The sequence below is a fragment of the Haliotis rubra genome, unplaced genomic scaffold (genome assembly GCF_003918875.1).
Source record: "Haliotis rubra isolate DU_JTF1 unplaced genomic scaffold, ASM391887v1 Scf42, whole genome shotgun sequence".
Classification (NCBI taxonomy): domain Eukaryota; kingdom Metazoa; phylum Mollusca; class Gastropoda; order Lepetellida; family Haliotidae; genus Haliotis; species Haliotis rubra.
The window spans coordinates 834,419-860,812 of NW_025767102.1; the positions used below are offsets into that span (position 1 = coordinate 834,419).

General features: G+C 39.4%; 1 protein-coding gene across 2 annotated transcripts; it reads left to right on the forward strand.

Moving 5' to 3' along the window:
* The first annotated feature begins 5,724 nt into the window (after positions 1-5,724).
* Positions 5,725-19,629, forward strand: LOC124288535 (demethylmenaquinone methyltransferase-like). Of its 2 annotated transcripts, none has more exons than XM_046725059.1 (6): positions 5,725-5,861; positions 15,325-15,438; positions 15,798-15,929; positions 16,396-16,534; positions 18,244-18,336; positions 19,115-19,629. In XM_046725059.1, the coding sequence occupies exons 2-6, from the start codon at positions 15,331-15,333 to the stop codon at positions 19,321-19,323; spliced, it is 681 nt and encodes a 226-aa protein (XP_046581015.1). In that variant the 5' UTR covers positions 5,725-5,861; positions 15,325-15,330; the 3' UTR covers positions 19,324-19,629. The 2 variants fall into 2 exon arrangements, with proteins under 2 accessions (XP_046581015.1, XP_046581016.1); XM_046725060.1 differs by having other exon boundaries at positions 15,328-15,438.
* Positions 19,630-26,394: the final 6,765 nt, after the last annotated feature.

Sequence of the window (26,394 nt, forward strand, 5' to 3'; positions counted from 1 at the left end):
CAGCTTCATACCCATCGACAGATATAGTTGTAAATTGCGATAGTGAATGATGTACTTGGTTTTATTCATCAAGTTAGGTACGAGTTTTTCAACGTTTACCACCCGTCCTGTAGGACCAAGCAAATTTCGTTGGTAGTCAGACATCCATTCCATATTCACCTTCAAACGCTCTGGAGCCAGGGGATAACTGTTGTGTGAGGTGTGTAACTCCTCCGGATATTCTAAATCCACTTGGAGTATATAACCCTTGTTCGATTCCGGTGCGATGCTCATAACATCATCGATCTCAGATGTCCACTCGAAACCACAGGTAGGTAGATACTGGCTCATGGCCCAGCCGTACAGGTTGTTTGCATCTAGATAGAGTAGATAGTTTGTTGGTTTTTTAGGGTTGTAGCCTTTCACATACTCGTTGTTAGCTTTGGCATAACGTTTTGATACCATGGAAATACCACCGCGTAACCCTTTCTCTATGAACAGATGCATATCGTAATCGGTGAATAATTCTAATTTCACACCGGTTTTCTTCAGTAGGGCATCCCACGAGAGCCCAGGACTTGAATAATACCATGCCGGGTCCAACCCGTATTGCTTCGAACACGTTTTTCTGAATATCTCGAAAACATCAGCCAGCAATAACACATCTGTTTTCAAATACAAATCGTGATAATCACCTAGATTCTGACACCCAAGTTTTTCCCATACTTTTTTCGCGTGTTCGTAATCGTCTTGTGTGATAGACGCGTCGGACAGCTTGCTATAGAAGCTGTCAATGGGAGGTAACTGTGTCTCATTAAACTTAGACCAGTCATCCATATATTCATACGGGTAGATACCCTTACGTAGCAGCAAAGCTCGAGTTTCCTCTTCTGTGTAACAATTAGTTACAGCTAATTATAAGTCGTTCAGGTTATTAGCCTTGACCAAGCTGTCTAGAGACGACAACAGAAACTGAACACTATCTATGAATCTCAACCCATTTAGCGAAAAGGATATACATGTATATCTTTCCATATTGTTTGGGATACAGGATATGTTGCCTTTTACCTTTGAAATAGCTTGCATAATCAAGTGTGAATCATACCCGCGAAGATTGTGAAACACCACTGGTATATGAATAAGTTTAGGATTTATTCTTAGCTTCAAGTTACATTCATTGTGAGCCGCACCTCTGTATTTACCAGTAATGTGACAGTGATCTCTAACTGAATCACCATTCAGAGGTTTACAGCACACATGATAATGTGTGCTTTTGTTGTGGGCTTCCCGGTCTGTTTGGGTCATACGCATTGGTGTTTTGTTGCATAGTTTTTTAATAATCTTTTTCTCTTCGTGTTTTAAACACTTTAGAAATTCTTCAGCCGCGTCTGGTCCTCTATAAACAACTGGAGGGTTAGTTTGACCATCACAACGAACGACCACATACCCGAACCCACACGGTTCATGCTCTTGTACTTTTTGTGTGAAACTTTGATTAGTGGATTTAGCTACTGTATCGATTGGTTTAATGATAGCTTCGAAGTCGGCGTAGATAATATATGGTACTGGCATTTGATTTTTGTGGTTGATAAATTTCAAGATGTTGTTTTTTTCTCTCGGCATATCTATTCGTACGGCTGTCTCCCCTACACCTAGGCAATCAACCCTGTGCGAATCTAGCAGATCAGCCCTAGAAAACCCGTGAAGGCACCTTTCACAAAAGTGTTTCTTTTCCTGTGTTTCGATTGATTGTACAACAGTCGGCTGAAATTCTTTATCCATGTGTAGTGATATTTTTCACCTTGTTTGATCATAAATATATTGATCATTTTATGACAATCCTTATACAATAAAGGACTTATCCTGTGTACTATTACGTTTTTACCTTCGTGTCCGAAAACGTTTATGGCTAAGTCTGGATTCTGTTGTTCTATTTTTTGGATCTGAGAGATGGGGGTGGGTTCGTCTATACCTTCCCAATTGAGCCCGTCATCTTCTGGATAACTGGAAAGTCTATCGGAATGTTTTTCAACTGGAAATTTAGCGGATCTTATCGCTATCCTCATACAATTGTTGCCTCGGTTTTTGACGTTAACCATAGCTTGTTTTTTCTTGAAATACTCAGACATGGGTAAGTACGATCCACCTTTCAACGGTATATAGTTTGCTATATCCAGGTAGAACATGTTAATCTTGTCAACAACCTAACCAGAACCCATATTAGTGTAACGTTCTAGTGTTTCTCGCATTTTTTCTAATGATCTGTCTATAGAAGAGTTTATAGTGTCTGGTTGCGTTGTAACTTCTTGATTACCTCTGAAGTAAACATTGGTGTATTCAGTTGTTTCATTCGACTGTTGTTCTCTAGTGTCATGTTTAACGTGAGTTGAAATTTAATACCTCTTAAATCTTTCAGTTCTTCGTTTACTTTGTCAAATACCAATGGTTTTATATCTTCAACGTCTATGTTTCTTTGAACTTCCATCTTCCAACCTCTCAAATATTTACCTACAGCATGCTCAGTAGGCGTGAATTGTAATTCTATAGGTTTTTGTTCTTTCAGTAATTCAATTAACTCAGATTTCCTCATACGAGAATAACCTCGCATTCCACGTTCACGAGCTTGCTTTGTTAGTTCTTTCACAGTAGGTGTTTTTTGATACTTAAAACCTAATAAATCTTGTAATTCATGTTTTCTCATACGAGAATAATCTCGAAGTCCACGGTCTCGTGCTTGCTTTTTCAATTCATGTACTGTAAACATATCATAAAGTTACAAACACAGTGTTGATATTATATGTGAAAACAATTCTCTAAATAGACAAACATCCTTCATGTTAAACATAAGATGATGTAATATATATAGGATTGTGTAATCTAACCCGTAACATACACCTTTCATACATCGAGGGACTTGATACATTTGGCTTCATGAAATGTGACACTCTCATGGTGAGAGAAAAACATAACACAGTCTTCCTCGGGAGATAAAAAGTTATAGGTTTACAAACTAATAGGATACTTATTGATTCCATGCCCAGTGCCACATAGTCTTACTCTTTTGAGTAAGACTATAGCTACTTTTTTACAGGAGAGGTGAAAAGTAGTTATTTTATTGAATAGATACTTATTGATTGCTTGCCTTATATGGGATGACCCCATACACCATAGTCTTACTCCCTTAAAAGTAGCCATAGTCTTACTCTATCGAGTAAGACTATGGTTACTTTTGACAGGGGAGATAAAAAGTATTTGTGTATGGGTTTATGGTCCCGTACCACATTGTCTTTCGAGTAAGACTATGGCTACTTTTTTACAGGGGAGAACAAAAGTAGTTGTGTTATGGATTTAAAAATTAATATGAGTTAGGAATAGATACTTATTGATTCCTTGCCTTATATAGGCTAGTCCCGTACCCCCATTGTTTATACTACTTGGCGTCATGCTAAAAGACGCCACAATGCGAGGAGCGTTGAATAGGCAAGTTAACAACAATTGTCAACAATGCGTTTAAATGCCTGGGAATCCTTTTGATGTGCAATGGAATTTCATTGGAATGGATCTTGGGATGTTTCCTATAGAGAAATACTAGGATGAACTTTGGATGGAATGTCGCCCTTTCATGTAAAAATGTGGACACGCGTTCATGGTCTTGAATTTTGCGCCTGGCCAATCATTTGTGTGTCCAGTCTTTACATGCTGCCTAAAACTTAACTAACCAATCATTTCACTTTACCCCTTCCGCGAACATTTTTTTAAAACGTATGTCTACTCACTGTATTTTCCTTTTTAAACTATGCACTGTATGAATAACACAAAAGATTAATTGGGAATAAGAATGACATGTTTGTATGGATGATCAACTTCTTCATTGTGCTATAGCGACGTTTCGGTGTAGGTACTCATACCGTTTTCAACCATGAGGTGGTGAATATTTGTGTCTCATAGGCGATATGGCCGGATGCTGTTTTTAAATCCCTGGAACAACGAAATGTCTGTTATTGTAACTCATCATGTGACACAGCAATAAACTATATTTCTTCTTCTCCTGATGAGTTGTTTTGAAAACGTGTCTCTTCTCTTATTATATCCACTTACAAAAACATGTTGAAAGAATTTCGTCTTATCCGGGTGAGTTAAAATGTATAGCTCAAGCTGTTTTAGAAAAAGGATATAGCAGTAGTGATCACATAAAATTTAGTTAGTTTATATAACCTATTGGTACCATTGAAGGTAAGGAAAATGAATTATTTTATGCATCAGTAGATTTCGAAGACGCATTCGACTGGTCTGGCGATCATACTATTGGCAAAACCTATTACTATATAACATATATGTCAAATGTTTAAAAAATGTCCATTCCATTTATCAGTCTATCTTATCATGTATATTTTCTCATGGAAATACGAACTCATTCTCATGTAAACCAGATGTACTGGAAGGAGAAAACCTGTCACCTCTTTCGTTTGCACCTTGCCTACAGGACCTTGAAACATCACTTATGGAGTCTTGCAAAGGTTTTAAGTTAAAACTCATAAATTGAAAATGTCATAACTATGTTTTAAATTAACTGATGATGCATCTACAGTCAAATACATAACATCATGTAGATACTGGAGGAATAAATATTACCGTTTCAAAAGCTAAAGTAATGATTTTAACGGACCAAAAAGGGATTACAGAAAGAGTTTTAATGTTGAAGTATAAACTTTAAGAAATGTGGAATCCAACAAATACCTTGGTCTTATCTTCACAGACGGAAATTACATTTGTCATTTGGGTATCAACTGCACCATTTTGAAATCATAGTTGTACCTATTCTTTTTCACACCAGCGCAAAATGGGGATTTGAAAAAAAATCTATTACAGAAATTATTCAACTTCGTTTTAGTAAAAACCTTACGTCACTAAGAAGAGTACACCAAAGTTTATGACATATGGGGAACGTGGAAGATCTCATCTCTTTGAGGGGCGGTGGAGTAGCCTAATGGTTTAAGCGTCCGCTCGTCACGCTGAAGATTCGGGTTCGATTCCCCACATGGGTAGTATGTATGAAGCCGTCGTTGTATTGCTGGAATATTGCTATATGCGCCGTAAAAGCATACTCACTCACTCATTCATCTCTTTGATGTCAGAATCAAAATGGTATCTTTTGGGACTAGAATTCTCACTGGGAAGACATCAAACTTATCTCGTATTATGTATACATTACTTTTTTAATCATATATGATACTCTAATGGGAACATGGGAAAATAAATGGATGTCATTCATGAAACGAATGTTTGACGAACACGGCCTCCAGACCACATGGATATCACAACATATTCAAAATATCACGAATATCTTAACTTAAAAGCTAAACAAAATTATATCCACTGACAATCCATACATTCAAGAGATATACCTTCCAAATATTCCAAGTATAGAACTTAAACTGATTGTTTAATTTTTGAAAACAATTAAAATACATGTAATACAGTTGATGATTATACTTTAGTTATCTAGTGAACATCCAGTCAGAATTTACGGGTTGAAACAGGCAGATGGAGGAACATACCATTCACTGGAAGAAAATGCTAACTTTGTTAATTGTGGGACATAGGTGATGAATTTCACTATGCTTGTAGGCGCCCATGATTTGAAAGATGGAGAGAAAACAGCCTTTTCATAAATAGTGTTACATTCACACGTCTAGCATTCATTTATTCTTTAATAGCCGTCGATTAAGGCCCCTCGGTGTGGTCACTGGAGCAGAAACCATGTCCCGGAATAAGTGGGGCAGAGTCGGCTCGAGCGTTATGAGCTGTTCTTTGCCAATAGTACTTCAGGACGGTTGCCTTCTGTTCCCTTAACGCAGTTGGATTCGTCTTCGAAGAACTTGGTGAGTTGTACTCGTTGCATCCTTTTCCTTTTATAAATGGTTGATAGTTGTTGTGACCACATATCTTGTAACTGCTATTTAGAAATTAACAATTTGCAGTGAGTTGAAGTTTGAATAAGTTTATATGAACTTAATCACAAGTGGAGGGAGCACGCGAGACCAAGACCTGAATCAGTGTATAAAGTATCCCAAAACGAGCTGAATTCGACGTTCCGACGTTCAACGCTATTTTTGTATCATGAAAGACTTGATATTATTGTGTGAAATAGATGACTATATCCTTTATCACTCAAGATTAGTAAAATAAAAAAATTAAATGATACTAAAGATAAAAAATTCTGTTTTGTCTTACATGGTAGAAAATCCCTGACACCGGGATACATGAAAGTCTGTACCCACAAAGGATGGGTGAAAATTACTTTTTTTGCAGTAAGTTGAAGTTCGATTGAGATCATGTGAAAGTTATCACACAAGTAGAGGGGTCACGTGAGAACAAGACTGAGTCAGAGTATAAAGTATATAGCACCCGTGGAGATCCTGGTAAGAAGTGATCTTCAGTAACCTATGCTTATCGTAAGAGGCAATTAACAGGATCGGGTGGTCAGGCTCCCTGACTTGGTTGACACATGTCATCGCATCCGAGTTGCGTAGATCGATGCTCATGTTTTTGATCACAGGGTTGTCTGGCTCCGACTCGGTTATTTAGAGACCGCTGCCATATAGCTGGAATATTGCTGAGTGCGGTGTGAAACTAAACTCACTTACTATAAAGTATATAAAAATATGTACCCACAAATGATGGGTGAAAACAAGCAACCGGCACCTTCTGTTGAAAGATTAATGAAAATACATCCCTAAGACATTAGAAAATTAAAACATATTCAAGATTTAACATTGCGGATATTTTTGTTATTGCTTCGTTGCTGTCGTTACCATTCAGTACATAATTGAGACGAGAACACATGATTCGTGAGACAGAACACATATATTCTTCATACATTAAGACAATAAAGAAAATTGCTAGAGGGATGATGGATGGATCCCGGTATCTTTCTATCTCGACACAAACAGGAGGTCTTACCACGACATAGTTTCCAACGAATCAGAACGTTGCATTGGGACATATGACCAAAGCCTTGAAAAAAGGCTTAAAGGCCGGAGTGCACTCTTAAACAAATCCCATAGGTTTCCAATTAGTCTCCCATTGACTACTCCTCAGCAGTGTAGAAGTTATCTATCCATCGGTGACAAGACTGTGACGGTTATGCGTGCCTGGCAAGTGCCTGGCGATGTCAACAGTCGTAAGAGGCGACTAACGGGTTCGGGTGGTCAGGCTCTCTGGCTTGGTTGACACATGTCGTCGGTTCCCAATTGCGCAGATCGATGCTCATGCTGTTGATCACTGGATTGTCTGGTCCAGACTCGATTATTTACAGACCGCTGCCATATAGCTGGAATATTGCTGAGTGCGGCGTAAAACTAAACTCAGTCACTCACTTCATTACGGACTGATTCTCGGTTAACGGGTTAACTCACTCACTATAAAGTATATAGAAATATGTACCCACAAATGATGGGTGAAAACAAGCAACCTTCTGTTGAAAGATGTAAAAGGCATAAAACTAAATTCAGTCACTCACTCATAAAGCAAGTGGTCCACCAGGATGTGAAGAGCGAGAAATGGTGGTGATATTAGGATATCGAAACTCTCAATTAACAGTTGTTGTTTTCTGAATCTGATATATGTGTCTATCAGATGTCCCTGAAGATAATACAAGTAACATGCACAACAAGAGCATTGCTTTGGTTAGCGTCTTATCACACTTTACTTTAAAAAAGTATACTATTCGCACTTTGCTAAGGATCAAATCATGAATTCAACAGAAAACTATTATGTGGAGTCAAATTTGGTTTAAATATCTAAGCTTATTGTAAGCATGGATCCAAGGTTTCAGCATGTCATTGCATCTTGTGGATCCCATACTTGATATTGACAGGTGTTAATGATTCGTTCCATGAGTTGCAAAATGGTTGATTGGTGCCATCGTTTATCAAGTGCATAAGGTTAGCTTAAAGTGACTATTTGCCTAATGAGGGGTTATCATATTATTATTGATCCAGTTTTAAATGGATACCATTTCAAATTATAAATCTACGTTAAGTAAAGTTTTGAATTTTGTGATCCTTAGCAAAGTGTGAGTAGTATATGTTAGTCCTGTTTATCGGGGGCTCCTGTAACTTGCAAGGACATGTCCTAAGACGATTCATATAGACGATTTACTCCACACGCAGTTTAGATTACAGGTCTCACGTTTCGGTTGGGGTAAAATGTCTGCAAGTTACATGACTTAGGATTTCGGCTAGCGCCCTTTGGTTGGTCGTGCTGTGAGCATTCGGGACCTGATTGGGGATTTCAAAAGGTTTTGTTTTTGACGTGATTAGGGAATTTCCCGATTTGACGTACCAGTTACAAACATGTTGTTCCATGCAATTCCCTATTTTGAGTTGTACCACGTGTCCTCGTGGTTATTTTGTCGGGTACATAGTTGGCTTGCCATTGAAAGTGTTTCTAGCGTGTGGGTCAGGGTGACCTCGACTTTCCAGTCATCACTGTTTCTGTTTCATTCCTGAAAGGTTGAAAACCTGCAGTCTGGCAGATCTATTATGGTAATGGAAAGTTATGGAAAACATGTTGTTGCTTTTGGTATCTGCTGAACATTAGTTTTCAACAAGATTGCATTTCTAACCGAGACTATTGTGGTGATCCTATTCATTACGGTTCCGCCTCATAGACAATAACAAAAGCAACACAAAAATTACGCTCGATTTTATGAAAATTCCGTACATAAGCTCGTAAACGTAAATATATATGATGTTTAAAGAAAGACAGGAATTGTGTAGGGATGTTTAAGAAAGTCACAGACGTCCATGATTCAAATCTTCAACAGAAAAGACTTGATGTCCTAAAGATATTTTGTTCTGAGAATTGTTTGACGGTAAATATGGAAAAAACAAAGGTAATAGTTTTTAAAAAAGGTGGAAGACTGTCGAAGTATGAAAAATGCTTCTTTGATGCTGTACAAATAGAATGTGTTTCCTGGTACAAATATCTAGGTATTTTATTCAGTAGGACATTAGTATGGACCAAGCACATAGAAAATGTATGTCTGCAGGCTAAGCAAGTTTTATTTGGTATTTTTAGATCACTGTCAATGTTTAAGCCATTACCTTTTCACCTGGGCCGCCTTTGTTAGGTGAGGGCCATCTTGCTTGGCTTAGCAACGGCGGCCCTGTGTGGCCGCCGTCGCTAGGTTAAGACCACCATCTTGTTTAACTTAGCAACACATTCAAGTCCCAGTCAAAACCAATCCCCTACCTACATGCATACATACATCAAGTATACTTTTAAAATAAAGGTAACGGGTCTCGGCTGGAGGCACATCGAAGGATGGCTCGGGCTACACCTTCGCTTTTTTTAAGGGGGCTGGGGGGACTATGATCCCATAAATAAGCCTCTAAGCCACATCTGCCGCAAAAACCCCACCATATAACTACTTGCCCATATTTAGGATAAGTCACATGCATGTGGTCCCCTTTTGGCAAGACAATGACAAGTCACAAAATCATGGCAGGACACATGCTATCTGATGAAGATGTTTTGAGATGATGAATGGACCCATGTTCCCAATTATGAAGAAACTTCTCCTGGGTCTGATTCTGATATTTCTTGACATTTAAGTGTTAAAAATGTTACTTTTTCACTTTTTTATTATTTCGAGTGGGTTATCATGTACTTGCCAAACTGACCAGTTCATGAATTTTGATATTCCACCATCAACCCAATTTGAAACGACGTTCATGTAAATTCTTCTATTATGAGTAAACAGATTCATGTGCACTTAGAAACACATTACTTAAAGGTATGTATGCTCTGGATAGCACTGGAGCTGAGATATACAACACAATATGGGTTATATTTTTGGTTCAAATATAATGCCACATTTTGAGGGATGTCATTTTAAACCCACATCCATCTGTGAAAGTGATCTCATTCTTTTTGATTATTTTTTTATTACAAAAACTAACTAACCCTAAATACACATGTAGCAAATATTATCTCACGCATCGCGCGTGGCACGTGCAGTTTGTGCACAATGAACTTATTCACTTTTTGCATGTTTTTTGACACCTGAAGTTCACACATCTGATATTGAAAATTGAAGAACGGTTGATTATTCTCTTGACTCTGAATGTTGTGGAAAACACGTTAATTTCAACCTAAAATTGCGCGTATGTCATGTCACGGCTTACAGAAAATCAGCGTCTCTGCGCTGCGGGTAGGCTAGATACTGGAATGAATGGCCCAAAATCAGTGTATGAAATAAGGCCCGTCCGACCCCCCTAGACGGGCTAGATTTCTGACGGGCGGTCTAAATTTACAGGTAGCCAGCCCGACGGTCTGGTGCAAACTTTAGATGTTCCGTACATCTGAGTGAATTCCTGGTGTCTGGTCTGGTTAAACTGACTGACTGGGTATGGTTTTACGCCGTTTTTAGCAATATTCCAACAATATCACGGCGGGGGACACTAAAAATGGGCTTCACAAATTGTACCCATGTGGGGAATCGAACCTGGACCTTTGGCGTGAGGGGCGAACGCTTTAACCACTAGGCTACCCCACCGCGCCTCTGGTCTGGTTAAAGCCATTTTGGGCTGGTAACATTTTGAAGTTACCAGCCCTGATGTCTGGCTGGGTTTTTGGCTTATTTCATACACTGCCAAAATGTAGTGGCCAGACATTTTGGTGTCCATCTAAACACGATCTCTAAGGAGACGTTTTCAACATAATGGGAACACGCGTGGCGTCACGTCAGCAAGACAACCACATTTGGCTGACCCATCTAATTAAGGAACCAGTTCCAGACTGCCAGATTGACTGCATGGACTATTCCTGGCTTACGTCCAATCAGTTCCAGGACTGTACGTCCAATTTTGCTCCAACGTTACCGACAGGCACGCTTGATTGAGGCAAGATTGAGATGGTGTTTTGTTCACTGACGAGTCGAGATTTCATTTAGACAGCTCAGAGGGCAGTGCAAGGGTGTATAGACGACGAGGTGAACGGTATGCTGACACGTGCGTTGTTCAACGTCGGCCGGTGGTGTAAGCGTTATGATATGGGGTAGGGGGGCACCACATCCCATGCTCGGACACAATCTGTCATTGTCAATGGCAATCTGACAGGTCTGTGACACAGGCATGAGATCATCGGGTCTCATGTGCAGCCGTTCATGCAGCCCGTCCACATGTCGCTCGTGTTGAGACAAATTTCCTGAGACAGCAGAACATTCCAGTACTTCCCTGGCCAGCTGTTTCTCCGGACCTGTTCCCCTATCAAGGGATGAAATGGAGTGACGTTTACGCCACGCCCAGAATCAGCCATTAACGTTAGCTGAATTGGGACAAGCATTGGTTCAGACATGGAACAACATTCCCCAAGCTTTCTTCAATCGCTTAGTGTTGTCTATGCATCGTCATTGTCAAGTCTGCATGAACGCCAATGGTGTACACACACGATACTGAATTTGTGAACTGACTTTTTTGACACCACATCTCTTCAAGGGCGCGTCACGATGCCTTATGTCAAATCATACAGATTTCGATATTATCCTGTCAACAGTTAAACAGTGATTAAGGAAAACACCACAAATCATGTTATTACCTCTTTGCATTAAAAAATGACATAACGTTACTTTCTTCCACTAGTATATTTATTTCCTTTAGAACGACACAGTCATCAATTTCCTTATTAGTGTGAATCTGATGTGGATTAACACAAATACAAATATCGACCTTTGAGCAAGAGTAGGACAAACTTGTTTTGGCATGACAATCCAGTGATCAACAGCATGAGCATCGATCTGCGCAATTGGGAACCGATGACATGTGTCAACCAAGTCAGCAAGCCTGACCACCCGATCCCGTTAGTCGCCTCTTACGACAAGCATAGTCGCCTTTTGTGGCAAGCATGAGTTGCTGAAGACCTATTTTACCCCGGATCTTCACGGGTCGAAATACTTTGATGACCCCTGCCACCTCCTATGGTTCTTCCAATCAACACGCATGACTGCTTCGCCGCTCTTAATAATAGGGTGGTGGCAAAACGAGGAGACCCCGTTCTTCAATAGCCGTCGATAAGGCCCCTCGGTGTGGTCACTAGAGCAGAAACCCTGTCGCCGAGAGAGTCGGGTCGGGGGTTTTGACCTGTTCTTTGCTCATAATACTTCAGAACGGTTGCCTCCTGTCCCCGTAACACGTACACATTTGGATTCGTCCTCGAAGAACTTGGTGAGTTGTACTCGTTGCATCCTTTTCTTTTTATAAATGGTTGATAGATGTTGTGACCATATATCTTGTTATTGCTATTTAGAAATTAAAATTTACATGTAAGCTGAAGTTTGATTAAGATTATATGAAATTAATCACAAGTGGAGGGAGCATGCGAGAACGAGACCTGAGTCAGTGTATAAAAAGTATCCCAAAACGAGCTGAATTCGACGTTCTGGCTCGAGGTATATAGGGAGAGTACGTGCGCGATCAGAGTGCACAAGCAGCTTCATAGGTAGTTTAAACACTACTTTTGTATGAAACACTTGATATTTTGTTTGAAATAGATGAATATATATCCTTTATCGCTCAAGATTAGTAAAATAAAAACTTTAAATAATATTAAAGAAAAAAATTCTGTTTTTGAAAACTCCAGACACCGGGATATATAAAAGTCTGTACCCACAAAGGATGGGTGAAAATTTTATTTTTTTGCAGTAAGTTGAGTGTCGATTAAGATCATGTGAAAGTTATCACACAAGTAGAGGGGTCACGCGAGAACAAGACTGACAAGAGTCAGAGTATAAAGTTTATAGCACCCGTGAAGGTCTTGATCTTCAGTAACCCATGCTTGTCGTAAGAGGCGATTAACGGGATCGGGTGGTCAGGCTAGCTGACTTGGTTGACACATGTCATTGTATCCCAGTTGCGTTGATCGATGCTCATGTTGTTGATTACCGGATTGTCTGGCCCAGACTCTGTTATTTACAGACCGCTGCAAAATAAACATGTGCCTTATAGTCCAAGAACCCTTTCACGACATATTTATAAATAAATGTTTGGATGAGCCTTGCCGACGTATTTCTTCAGGCGTGAATGCCACCCTTCTAGGTGGTTGTTTGTTCTTGGCCCATCTGTGTTGTGGTGGTTCCATTGCGTCATGTGCAGATCTCCCTCCACCCAGAAGTTGGCCATGTAGTCTCCGAGTTGTCGGCAGCGGTCTTCATCAGTCTTTTGCAGTACATATCCATGATATCCAGTCTCGTTTTCTCTTGCTGACTCTGTACATGAACCCGCCAACAACCAAGTAACGACTGCCGCGAGCTGTAGGGATGAATCCCTGATCGAGCTGTGCATTTGCCATTTCGAAATCGAATGTGAATCCTTTGGCCATTCCATAGATATCTATACCAAAGATATGAACAGTGTTCAATATTGGCACTCTGCTAAGTGTTATTGTAAACTTTTCAATCAATTGGAAGTGATATGTGCGACGAGTTCACCTTATCAAAAAATCTAGAGTAGATTATCCGCAACGCTATTTAAGCCTAATCAGAACCTAACCTTCAAAGGAAACCGCAGGTCGGCGTCCTGAGACTAGTGGAAAATCGAAAGGTCGGCGTCCTGAGACGACACCATTTTCACAGCCTGCCTGAATGAAACTTTCCCCCCACTCACAGGCTTGTTTCTGTGGAAACGCACCTACTCTGGCCACCTAACTGATACAGTAGGAAATTCAAATCTGGACTTTAAAAAGAGAAATATATTATAAAATGTGTGTTTTGTTGACTGTCTGCATCCATACTTTTTGCCGTGATTATTCATAACATACTTCTGTGTACTGTGCCTTAATATCATCATAAACCGTAAGTCCATTTTGTGATATTTCTTGGAATATACTTGAATACTGCTTTGCTTTGCATGGAAAGACAGCTTTGTCCAGGCAACGTGGCCATACCCCCATGTGTGTGTGTGTATAGGTCTGAACCCCCGCCTTTTAAACAGATGTAAGTTGGTACGGGTTAGAGAGTCAACAGATCCAATGCAACCTGGGACCCATTTCACAAAGCGATCGTAGCGCTAAGGTGATCGTAAGTCCCATACTTTAACACAGACTCACGACAGTCGATCGCTACGATCGCTTTGTGAAACGGGGCCCGGGTTGTTCTCCTGAGCTCCCCAGCTCCCCATTCTCTGACAAACGTGTATAGCTTGAGTTGGGTTAATCCTTGAATGAATCATGTATTTGGACAGTCAGGCGTCACGGTATACCGACCCCTTACTCTTCTCCGAACAAGGTGAATGTAGGTCATGGCTTACAATGACAATAAAGTGGAGCGGCAATATGTGTGTAGTCAACTGGTGTAGGGTTAGCATCTCATACAATTTTGATCAAACTTCAAGTTGCAGGTAAATCTCGTTTGATAGATAATTTCATTCTAACCAATCACGTTGTGAATCGTAATCACGTGAGATTATAAACCTTGTAGGGTATTAACAACAGGAAAATACACAGGATAAAACAAACTGTTTTAATGTTTAAAATTCTAAGTAACCTAATAAGAACATACCTATTCAACGTAGCTATACCTTCCTAGCTGTCACAATGGGTCCCCACCAACTGTCACTTGAACATAAGAATTTAAACGCTTATTAATATAGCAAGCACATGCAAAGACAAGTAATTTTTTCACATAAAAACAAACCCCATTGAAACCCTTTCGCATATTGATTCCCAGTTGTTGTTTATATTTTTGACATTGTCCTGCATTTCTGCAGAAGGACATGTTACAATACCTATGGTGACTACCTTAAATTAGTTTGCAAATGCACCATCAAGTGACGCCAAACCATAGAGCAATGAGGGCATGCCCCTTATATTAAAATTTTCTATTTGAAGTAGAAATAGTTCCATACATTCAAGGGGCGGTGGGGTAGCCTAGTGGTTAAAGCATTGGCTCGCCATGCCGAAGACCCGGGTTCGAATCCCCACATGGGTACAATGTGTGAAGCCCATTTCTGGTGTCCCCCGCAGTGATGTTGCTGGAATATTGCTAAAAGCGTCGTAAAACCAAACTCAGTCAGTCAGTCCATACATTCAAGGTTTCTTGTGCAAAAAAGGGTTGTAGATCTTTCACAAATATTTTCATCAATTTGAAACATACCATTTCTAAATTTTGAATCAAGAACGTGAAATATGCCTAATAGTGTGTACTAAATACCAGTATTGTTCAATTTATTTTATTTTTTTTCATTCGATTATATAAATAACAATGCATTTGCTTCAAACCGTTTATGATGGTAAAATATATGTCATAACAAATTTGATACGTCATTTGAATATCATACATCTTAGCAGGACATGGCCGGACGTCACACAGATGCAAGGTTTGAATATGGCAGCAGGAAAAAGCTGACACCACAAGATATCGCAGACATGTTCAACGACTATGCTGAAGACTATGAACAGGTAACAGAGGAATTCATTTTTCGAAATCCCTATCAGTCAGGATATTGTTTACATTACTTATGATCATGACTCAAAAGTATTTTAATCAAGGTTACGTCAGTCAAGGACCTGTGAAGATCCTGGATAGAATTTGTTTTCAGCAACCAATGCTTTTCGTACGTGATTGTACTCAAAAGGTATGACATGTAGACACCAATGACCTCACATGCTTGAATATTAATCGGAACAGCAAAAAATGACGTTTGGACAAGTTCAAGTCATAACTCTTTTGCCTTGAAGGGCGCGTATAGTCACTTTCATAACTTGACAAATGTGTTGACGGTGTTCTGTACTTGCTGATGTCTTGTTACATTCTGCAGGAATATTTGAACATCGGTTTGAGATCTCACATAGTTGTCGGAGATTTCATGGCTAAGACTGTCCCAGAAGAAGATAGATCAAAAGTGAAAGTCTTGGACGTTGGTGCTGGCACAGGACTTCTTGGAAATGAGGTAAATCCAGTTGGTATGGGCTATATCAACTAATCTGGTACTAAGAAAAAAGATGGGAATATTTGTTTTGTTTTACTTTGGCAGCGTTTACTGTTTTCATAAATATTAAACAGTAAAACTGCCCTCGACATTCAACCGTAGTATGTATGAATATTGATCAAGTACAGTATATCCAGAGTGTAGAGCAATATCGTCTAAATGTCACTTTAATTATTGTGTCTTTTTTTGAAAGTTGTTATTTGATCATGGACGTTTACTGAATATTTTGCTCTTGGAAAGGTCATTAACAATTTGGTATATTTCACCTTTTTCTCAATTTGTTCAATGGTGCATCATTTGCATGTCGAAGATTTGGTGAAGACAGGACTGCCTATTTATTTAACGCTATTTATTCCTTGTCCCTGTCGTGTGATCTCTTAATAATATTCCTTCCCAAAATACCTGTATCTGACCTAAATATTTCCAGTTAAAGAATCTCGGGTTCACACACATCGACGCATTGGATCCAGCAGAAAAGATGCTGGATGTTTCAAGACGTCGTAACATCTACCAAAGACTGATCTGTGCCTTCATGAATAAGAACAGGAACGATGATATTGACACGGGTGAGAATCAAATTACACATTCTGTGATACCATCACTGCCACAGTAGAATGTATTGTGGAATATTTCTGTAAAAAAACGACCCGTGAAGATCTTGGTTAGGAATAGCCTCCAGCAACCCATGATTGTCGTAAGAGGCGACTAACGTTATCGGGTGGTTAAGGTCGCTGACTTGGTTGACACATGTCATCGTATCCCAAATTGCGTAGATCGGTGATCATGCTGTTGATCACTGGATTGTCTGTGTATGATCTAGAGTGCACAAACTCATTTTCTCGTGTACATGTGCTGCCAGGTTTGAACGAAAAGGTCCGTGCTCAAGGCAGGCTACTCCAAACTCAAAAGTTAAATGCATACCGCTAAAGAAAACAAAGCAGAAATACAGCTGTTAATGTAAAGGCCTGATTTTGGCCTTTACAGTCTGATTATTTACCAAACCAAACAAATCTTAACATAACCATTAGACGTTGATTAGTCACATAACGTAATTTTATACCATGTGTTTTATCAAACTTGAAATGTGCTACGTTTTTTAAGCACTCAAATGTGCATGAAGTCATCGACTCTTTGATGAACGTTGGGTGGGTGACCCTTTGGATTTACTACCCCGAATGTATTTCTCGAACTGTCAGTGCCACAGCCATTCTTTTTGGTTTCAGCGAAGTGGTGAGCACCTGACACCGATGTTTTTTTAGGCCTTCCTCCAACATCAATCTGAACCACCGTGATATATCTGAAATACTGTTCAAAGTGGTGTTGAATCGCCCTCGCTAACTCACTCACTAAGCCGGTTCAGATCGGTGCCAAATCAGTTTCCCTGGACACTCATTTACCCTCTCATAGAGCTTGTCTTGATCACCGCTGTTTGTCTAAAAAAACCGACTAACGGGGTCCGATAGCCAAGCACTGACCTTTGCTAATGCATGTCAGTGCGTACCAATTACGGAGGTCAATGAAATGTCTGGCCAAGACTAGAGTATTTACTAGGGCTGTAACGATGCATCGAACTATCGATGGATTGCAATTGTTGAGTCTCCGATAGCAATTAATCGATGGCAGAAACAAAAAACTATCGATGCATCGATAGTATGTGTGACTATCGATAGTTTAGTAACTGACTTCCGTTGAAATACAGCATGTTTGGATGCAGACTTGCAGCTTTATTGAGTTTGCTTTAAGTAATTACTTGATTTGGCTTCAAGTTTCTTGTCAGTTATTAAAAGAGACTGAAACTACTTCAACTTTGTTTTTATTTCATATAAACTATACATTCATTTTGGAAATGACTTAAAGTGAGACAATTCAAGGAGAAAAACTATTGCAATAGTATTGCAATAGTTGGTCTCAATAGACTATCGTTATCGCAATGGTATGTTGCAATACACTATCGCTATCGCAATAGTTGTTTCCCCCTTCATAGTCACTCCAAGTATTTACAGACCACATAATACAGATACACTGTCGCTGAGTAAGTCATTAAACAGCATACACATATTCGCACTTTCACCCTCGACCACCTTCACTGCGGATCTATTTGTAATTGTTTCCAGTCAAATCACCAAGATGAACAGTGCTTCCCGTCATTAATAAGGTATTTTCAAGATGATGCCCTACCCACGGACAAGTATATGTGTAATATCCTTATGTAGCGCTGAAATATTGATGTAAAGTGGGATATATTTTTCTTGAATAGTGTGTTTATATTTTTTAGATTACTATGACTACATTGTGGCATCGGCAGCCTTTAATGAAGGTCTTGTTCCCAGTGAGGCCTTCCAGGAAATGATACGGATCGTGAAACCAGGTGATGATCTTACTTGAATTTGACTTTACACATAAAATGTAAGACTTTTGTTTTCTACAGTATGAATTTGAAGTGTTATTATCGTAGCCAGAACACATCACTATAAAACCATGTATTAACATTCTGAATAGTTTCAGGATTCGGTTTTGTGCCTGAAAAGTCTGTTAAATCTGGGGGGAAATGTAAAGTATTTTCAAATTATCAAATCCTAATGAATGCACGATTAGCTTTCTTGAATTTTTAGAGCGAGTGAGTTCAGTTTTACTCCGCACTCAGCAATAATCCAGCTATATGGTGGCGGCCTATAAATAATCGAGTCTAGAAAACACAATCCAGGGATCAACAGCATCAACATCGATCTGCGCAATTGGGATACGATGACATGCGTCAACCTAGTCAGCGAGCCTGGCCACCCGATCCCGTTAGTCGCCTCTTACGACAAACATGGGTTGCTGAAGACCAATTCTAACCCGGAACTTCACGGGTTGAATTTTGAGAAATATGGAATATATGTCTTTTCCATTCGGTCTTCACCAAAGCATGCTTGTCGTAAGCGGCGACAATTTGGATAGGGTGTTCAGACTCGCTGCCTTGGTTTATGCATGTCATGGTATGTCAGTTGCATAGAACAATGCTCATCATGTCAATCACTGGATTGCTGTTCCAGACTCGATTATTCACCTACCGCTGTCTTGTATTTGGAATAATACTAAGTAAGACCTTAAATAACAAACAAACCTTCACCAACTAAATAACTCAATTTATTGATATTTTACAGGTGGTCGAATAACTTTCACCGTCCCAACCAAGTTCATCAACAACTCAGACGACTTACGGAACCGGTTACGTCCCCTTATAGACCAGATGGCACGAGAGGGCGTGTGGGAGGTCACTTCCGTTGCACTCGAAGATGGAGAACTTTCTTACACTCACGGTCCAGGAACTATGTTTAGTTTGAAAGTTCTGGTGTCAGAAAAGATATTTTGAGTATTTAGGAAAGACATTTCCGTATTTCAGACTTGTCACTTTCTCCAGTCTAAAGTTAACAGTGTCAGTATGAACAATATCCACACAGGGAACACTAATCAGACGTTTCCAGTAGATATAGAGGTTTTAATCATTTAAATCTAGAAATGTAGACACTTATTACGTATTTGCTTTTGTTACTATATATGCAGTACTGATGACAAGTAGAAGGTAAAATATACAAGTAAATACGCTACATAATTCAACACTGTGTATTAAATTGAATGGGAATCCATCGCACTCACTGATAAAAAAAAAGGTTTGTGATTGAATGTTGATTTTGGTCGCGCTGACCAGAAATAGATTTGTGTGATTTTTATGATTCACAATGATGTCAAGTTGTCACGAGGTCAATGATGTTAGCATAGTCCATTACTTGCGGCATGTGTTCACATGACTTCTTTTGATACCAGCCTCTTAACAAACAATATGCAACGATTATTATCATGCTAAGTAAGTATTTCTGACAATTAATTGTTCCCACATCCGTGTCCTTACGGACAAGTTTTCAACACCATGACTGGTCAAAGTCAAATTTATTTCACCTGTGTATCAAAAATTGATAGTTTTTCAATAAATGCTTCAAACAATTCTTATTCTTTTTTCTTTCATGTTTTGTAACTTCTTGAGTAATGTGGGGCGGTGGGGTAACCTAGGGGTTAAAGCGTTCGCTCGTCACGTCCGGGTTCGATTCCCCACATAGGTTCAATGTGTGAACCTTTCTGGTGCCCCCCGCAGTGATGTTGCCGGAATATTGATAAAAGCGGCGTAAAAACATACTCATTCACTCTTGACTGATGAATACACAATGTCAAATACAACATGTGGAATATTGGGATTATACATTCCCACTAAAGAACAGATTCTTGAAATTTGGGGATTGGGTCCATCCGGGATTCGAACCCACATCAACCTAATCGCAAGCACACAAAGTCAACGATCTAACCCACTCAGCGTCCATTGAATTGGTGTTTTCGTTAACTGAAGTGTAAACTTACGCTCGTGTATCTGAACATATCTTGTCTGTCCGCTCTTCGCTGGCTAATTCCGACGAGGAAGCGGAATCAGCTTGGCTGCACCATGTCTTGGTGGGAGGTGACCATATATTTACGTTTCGGTCATTATCAGTATCTCTTGTGTAAGACTGAGGGGCTACAACATATATTGCATATATAAGGAAGGCTTATAAATATAAATTAATAATAGGAATCCTTTCACAGATGCCTTGATCGGGGAAACCCCAGAAACTTGACCCTTAAAACATAATTTGTTCCCACAAGATAGTCATAGAATACAAGCATCAGAACTGTGTCCAAGAGGAAATGGTTTTGTTGCTCTCATTGACAGTGCGTGGAAATGATGGTAAAACATCTGATGAACTAGCTGGTTTTCGATATGGGTATTCCATACCAGACAACATAGTTGAATGCGTTCCAAAAATACATGTCTGAATGAAAAGAAACATTTTATGTTACCTTCATTGATTTTAAGAGAGTGTTTTCTAGAAAGTGGTCCTCCAAGTACGACATTTCAAGCAATAAAGTAAATGTACCACAGTTTAAAGTGATAAGAACTGGTCTTAGAACTGGTCTTCAGCAACCCATGCTTGCCGTAAGGGGTGACTAGCGGGATCGGGTGGTCAGGCTGGCTGACTCGGTTAACCATGTCATCGTATCCCATTTATGTACATCGATGTTCATGCTGTTGATCCCTGGAGTGGTCAGATTGTCTGGTCCAGGCTCGATTATTTATAGACCGCCGCCATATAGCTGGAATATTGCTGAATACCACACCAAACCAAAAATCCAGGGCAAAGCCCGAGGCATTGATAACTAATATAATCTAACATTTATAAACTGCTTCTACAAGATCCATCATGAATTATAAAGCTGTCATCAAATTGAAGACAGATCAGTGTTCTATTCTGTTGGCGGAGGCTTTACTGATCCCCTTCCCACTTTGATTATGAAACAACATTTTAATATATCTCGTGCCTTCCAGTGCATGTTTTAAAGTAAATATAATACACTAATACCAAGGAACTGTATAGCGGTGCCATCTCACTCTAGTTCTTTATGTGGTCTATATTTTCTGCAAACATGAATTGAACTAGTTTTGGTTTTCGATAATTTAAATCCATTTATGAGTTTTATTTAGACGTAATTGCAGTTACCATTCGATAGTATGCATGTTTTACTATGACAAGAGACATTATAATCATCCACAAAGAGCGATCAATCAATCGAATCGTTTAAAAACCTTTGGCAAACTAGACATTTTAATGCTAAATAATTTGACCGACAAAATACCTCTGTGTGGGACATCCCGATCTGATTGTAATTATCACGTAGGATCGAACCTACGTCCACTACGCTCATTTACAAACTTGGATATAAATTGAGGCAAACGGCCTCGCAATCGTAAATATTTTATAATCCCGTATGTCCAAGTACTGTCGTATGCTTTTTCTAAATAAAAAAGACAGACACTGCCTCTTGTTATTTTTCTATAATGGCATTTTGACAAATGACTCTAAAGGCACTAAATGATCAAAGGTACTTCTGTTTTTACGGAAACCACATTGTCAGTAAGCTCGTTAGTGAAAATGGTCGATAATTTGAGGGATCGCTTGTATGTATGATCACTTTCAGATCTAGGTATTGGGACAATTATAGCATCACGCCACAAAGATGGACATTTGCCTGACGTCCGAATGTCATCAAAAATATTTTGCGGGGTCTCAGAACATGATCCTTGTAAGTGCTTCATGAATTGATAATATATATTATCAGCTCCTGATACAGTAGCGTGCTTTTGTCAATGAGCAGTATAAAGTCAATGCATAGATTTTGAATAAATGAATTAATTTTGTATTTATTCAATTAATGCTCAGTTTTTTTCCCTGCCTTCCTATCGTGTTTCCAGTCATCGTTAAAATATGGTTTTCGTATGTGTGGAACTGCAGAGGACTAAATAGGTTTATGTGCAGGATGTTTTGAACCAACATTATATATATGCATAGATCATTATCTGAAAAGGAACTCGAGTTTTTTACCTTCAAGATTTGTAGTGTGGGCTGTAGCAATTTGAATCACATATAGTAATACAGGATTTTGGGAGTTGGGTGAAGATCGGGGAGTTTCAAAGTGAATATAAAAACAGCATGATGTAAAACTAACGTCTCGCACAGCAACAGCTTGGAGATTCGTAGAAACTGTAACGTGGCTATGGATAGCATTCTGATTAACAAGGACTGAAGATGATCACCCAGTGGTCCTGTCACCTCGAGGTGAAAAACTGATAATATGCATTGAAATGTGGTCAAAAGTATCTGTCTGTTTTAGATATGTTTCCTGCAGACAGAATACTATTGGTTTGAAATCCATGACAAATAGCTGTAATTTATTGAAATTTGTCCTTAGTCCTCTACACACTTCTACTGAACAATATGATTTGAACAACACACCTTTAAGTGGATCAATTGAAGGTCTTCACGGCATATTTTTCGTGGGTGCTAGATATGTACCCTAGAAAGGACGTTTTCAGACACATCCATGTCGTCAAGTAATCCATATTTGTTAATAAATAGTTTAATTTCTATTTTCTTACCCTTTTGGGGCTCTGTCACTTTGGGTTTTTGTAAGAATCTCATACTCAGATGATGTATTCCAGCAGAAAAACTAAAAGATTACCTTTCCCGCCCGATTAGCACATGAGCCACCGCCTTCTGGGCTTATGACTAGAGGCAAATAACGAAAATGAAAGGATGCATTCGAAATTCCAATGTCACAAATCATTTGGCAAAGACTGAAAATCATGTAGTCATTTTTAATTTGCCATAACCAACCGATTGATAGCACCGGGCCCATAGGTGAAGTAAGGGTCGAAGTGTACTGGGCAAAGGAACGCTATTCCAGGAACCAGTGCCATCAACCACCGGAATTCCGTCCTCCACCAACAAATCGGTGCAATCCATAAGAAACAGGTACTCAATTTGGTCACCTCTTACGACCAGCAATGGGGTCTTCGGAAAAATTCCGCCCCAGGTCCATACGGAGGAAGAACGATAAGCGTTACCCAGCACTCAACACGAGTTGGCTGCTCTTCAATCGCTAAATAGTTCTGCATCTTTAGGAGTTAGATTGTGATAAAAGCAGACCACCGTATTGTTTTCCTGGTAATTAGGATTACAATACGATTGACACACCCCTCGAAACTCACCTGTTAAATGATCTTGATATGTGTAGCTCCAATTCGCTTTCGTTCACGCATAAATAACGGGGTGGTTTTGTCTGTCACAAGGACAGGTTTGTCCCAAATATCACGGATTTCATCGTAATTTGCCAGTAGGTTATTTATGAAATGCTAAGCTGCTTTCAAGGGTATCAAACACATCTCAAAGTATTATTTTGTAAACGAAAGTACATAGCAAGTGAATTTGAATGAGTTTGCTGACCCACAGTCATTCTGTTTCACACACAGTCATCCACAGGATCAAGAACACATTCACACTGCACATGGACGACACATGACACCTATTTGAGTGAGTGTGTGAGTGAGTGAGTACAGTTTTACGCACTATCGCGGTGGGGGACAACCAGAAATGGGCTTCACACATTGTACCCATGTGGGGATTCGAACCTGGGTCTTCGGCATGACGAACCAATGCTTTAACCACTAGACGCCCCGAAACCTGTTGGAAGTCGACATTTTTATATGACCATTTACGGTATATCATAGAAGGGTTAAGACGACTAAATTGAACAGACATACACCACTCAACAACTGAATCAAGGTCTAAGATAAATCAGAGTATGGTATGCATACTGCACGAACAATAAGTTTTACCTGAGTTTCAACGGATTTGGAAAACACTACTGATAAGACAATGATTTTATGTAAGGTAATAAATGCGTTTGCACACAAAGAAGAGAAACGTCTGGTCACGTGATAAACCTACACACGTGGTGTGAACACTGGAGCAGAAACATCTGTTATAAACGAGCAGAGCAGAGCAAGCTTCAGAGTTATCAGCTTTTGTTTGCAGAACGGTGAGGTACAGTCCCTGTTGAATTTGCTCTCTAAGCATTTGGTGAGTTGAATTTGTTACATCTTTTCCTAGTAATGAGCTGTAATAGTCCAGTGTATATTGTAGCCTGTTTTAAAAAAGGATATGTGCGAATTTATATATTTTCTCAGACCCAATGACCACTTTATTTGAAATATACATATTCACAATTGTTTTCAACCCCAGCATTGGTTTTCAAAATGAGCACCAGTTGAACATCTTTGTTCTCTATTTTTCTGATCTGCAGCTGAATGATAAAACTGGAGTTTTGTAATTTAAGTCCATGCATATGGTTATTGTAACGCTGTGAAATGTTTAACTCTGAGATAGATCAACCCAACACACACTAACAATGATATTCTCTCTTAGCTGATTGCAAAGCAAATTATATTACCAAATTTATATTGATGAAGTTCATGCCCACATCACACATACCAACAGTCCACTGTGACCAGTTTCACTCTTTCACACGGAACAGGGGTGATTTACAGGGTATTATCATCACATCCATCGGCCACCAGGAGAATGGCTTCTGATATAAGTTGTCATCACATAGATTACAGCATTGACAAAGTTATGTGCTCGAGAGGTCTTTGGATTTTCATGAACATCTTCGAGTGGAGCAATTCGTCTTACACTGGCATCTTTCACTGTTTTTACTGAAGCAGGTAACTGTGTTATCTTATGGACAACCACCATGCCATTTATCACAGAAATTGACAATAATGTATTTGGATAGTTTCAACAGACGCCTCTTCCACTGTATCAGTGTTTAAGCCTGCCGATAATTCAGGATTGCTGACCATTATTTTGGAGGCAACTGATCAATGTTGCCTTGACGTTACATTGTAACGAACATAACGCCACTTGAAGAAGATAATGCTCTTGGTTTCAGGGTGAATCCACGCATGATTCAATGTCCAGGCTTGGTTTTGCGAGGCCCATAAATTGCCCATATGCATTTTGGTTTTGGTCTCTAAAGGTCACTGTTTACTAGACATGTACAATTTGGTACTTGAACCCAAAGACCGACTGCTCCATTGAACCCTTATGATCCCTTCTCTTGATTCAACTCATCTCTAATCTCATCAATGTTCAGGGACATAGGCATGAGGCATCAAGTTATAGAACAGGTCTCCTTAATTGCGGAAAGTATTACCATAGCGGTCATGACCTTGTCCAAAACAGTATGATCTCTCTTGACAACACTAGGTCAGAGTTCATGATGTTCTTTCACTTTGTTTACCTCAAGATCAAACCTCTAAAGCTCACATGTAAGCTCTGTACCAATGGACACAAAGGGGATGTCATTCTTTGAGACAAACGTGTTTCCAAATTAAAGTTCCTGGATATCTGCAACGCATTTGGAACATAGTCGCTTACTTTTCATTTCGCTCCAGTGTGAAAGAAAACAGCGTACACAGTGCTTTCATAACATCATGGTGTATATGCAAAACTCCATTCCAATCAGAGGTGTTTTCAGCAAAGAAAACAAAGGAACCCTTCCTTAGAAATGGCGGTACATGTAAGCTATAGAACTTTTCCAACCGCTGTATGGCAAAATGTATTACCAGCAGCAGAGGAGGCCTGTATATGAGGCAATAGTTGTGTGCACTCAGGACATGTTCCTTGTAGCACGTTGTGCTGTAAGGGCTAATTCAAGAATCTGAGTATTTCCCTTTTCACACGAAGACACGATGTCCTTTAAAGAACTGTCTGGAATAGATAGATTTGCTGGTTCGATAGACATATTTTTTAGGAACTGGATTTGAAATTGTGAAATCTATAGATTCTTTCGTAACGAAGGAACAACCCGAATAGCGTAATGACTACTAAACCAACACGGAAGCGCTGAACGATCTATTTATATTCAGATATGTACAATTATTGAGAAGGCGAAAAAGACAATACATACAACTGAAATATACACAAGTAGTTGATAATTCCTCTAACGTGGATCTGGA

Bases quoted from the DNA above. Each gene is read 5' to 3' on its own strand.
- LOC124288535 (XM_046725059.1), top strand. From the start codon at position 15,331: ATGGCCGGACGTCACACAGATGCAAGGTTTGAATATGGCAGCAGGAAA. The intron at 15,439-15,797 runs GTAACAGAGGAA...TACATTCTGCAG, and splicing joins ATGCTGAAGACTATGAACAG to GAATATTTGAACATCGGTTT. The intron at 16,535-18,243 runs GTGAGAATCAAA...TATATTTTTTAG, and splicing joins GAACGATGATATTGACACGG to ATTACTATGACTACATTGTG.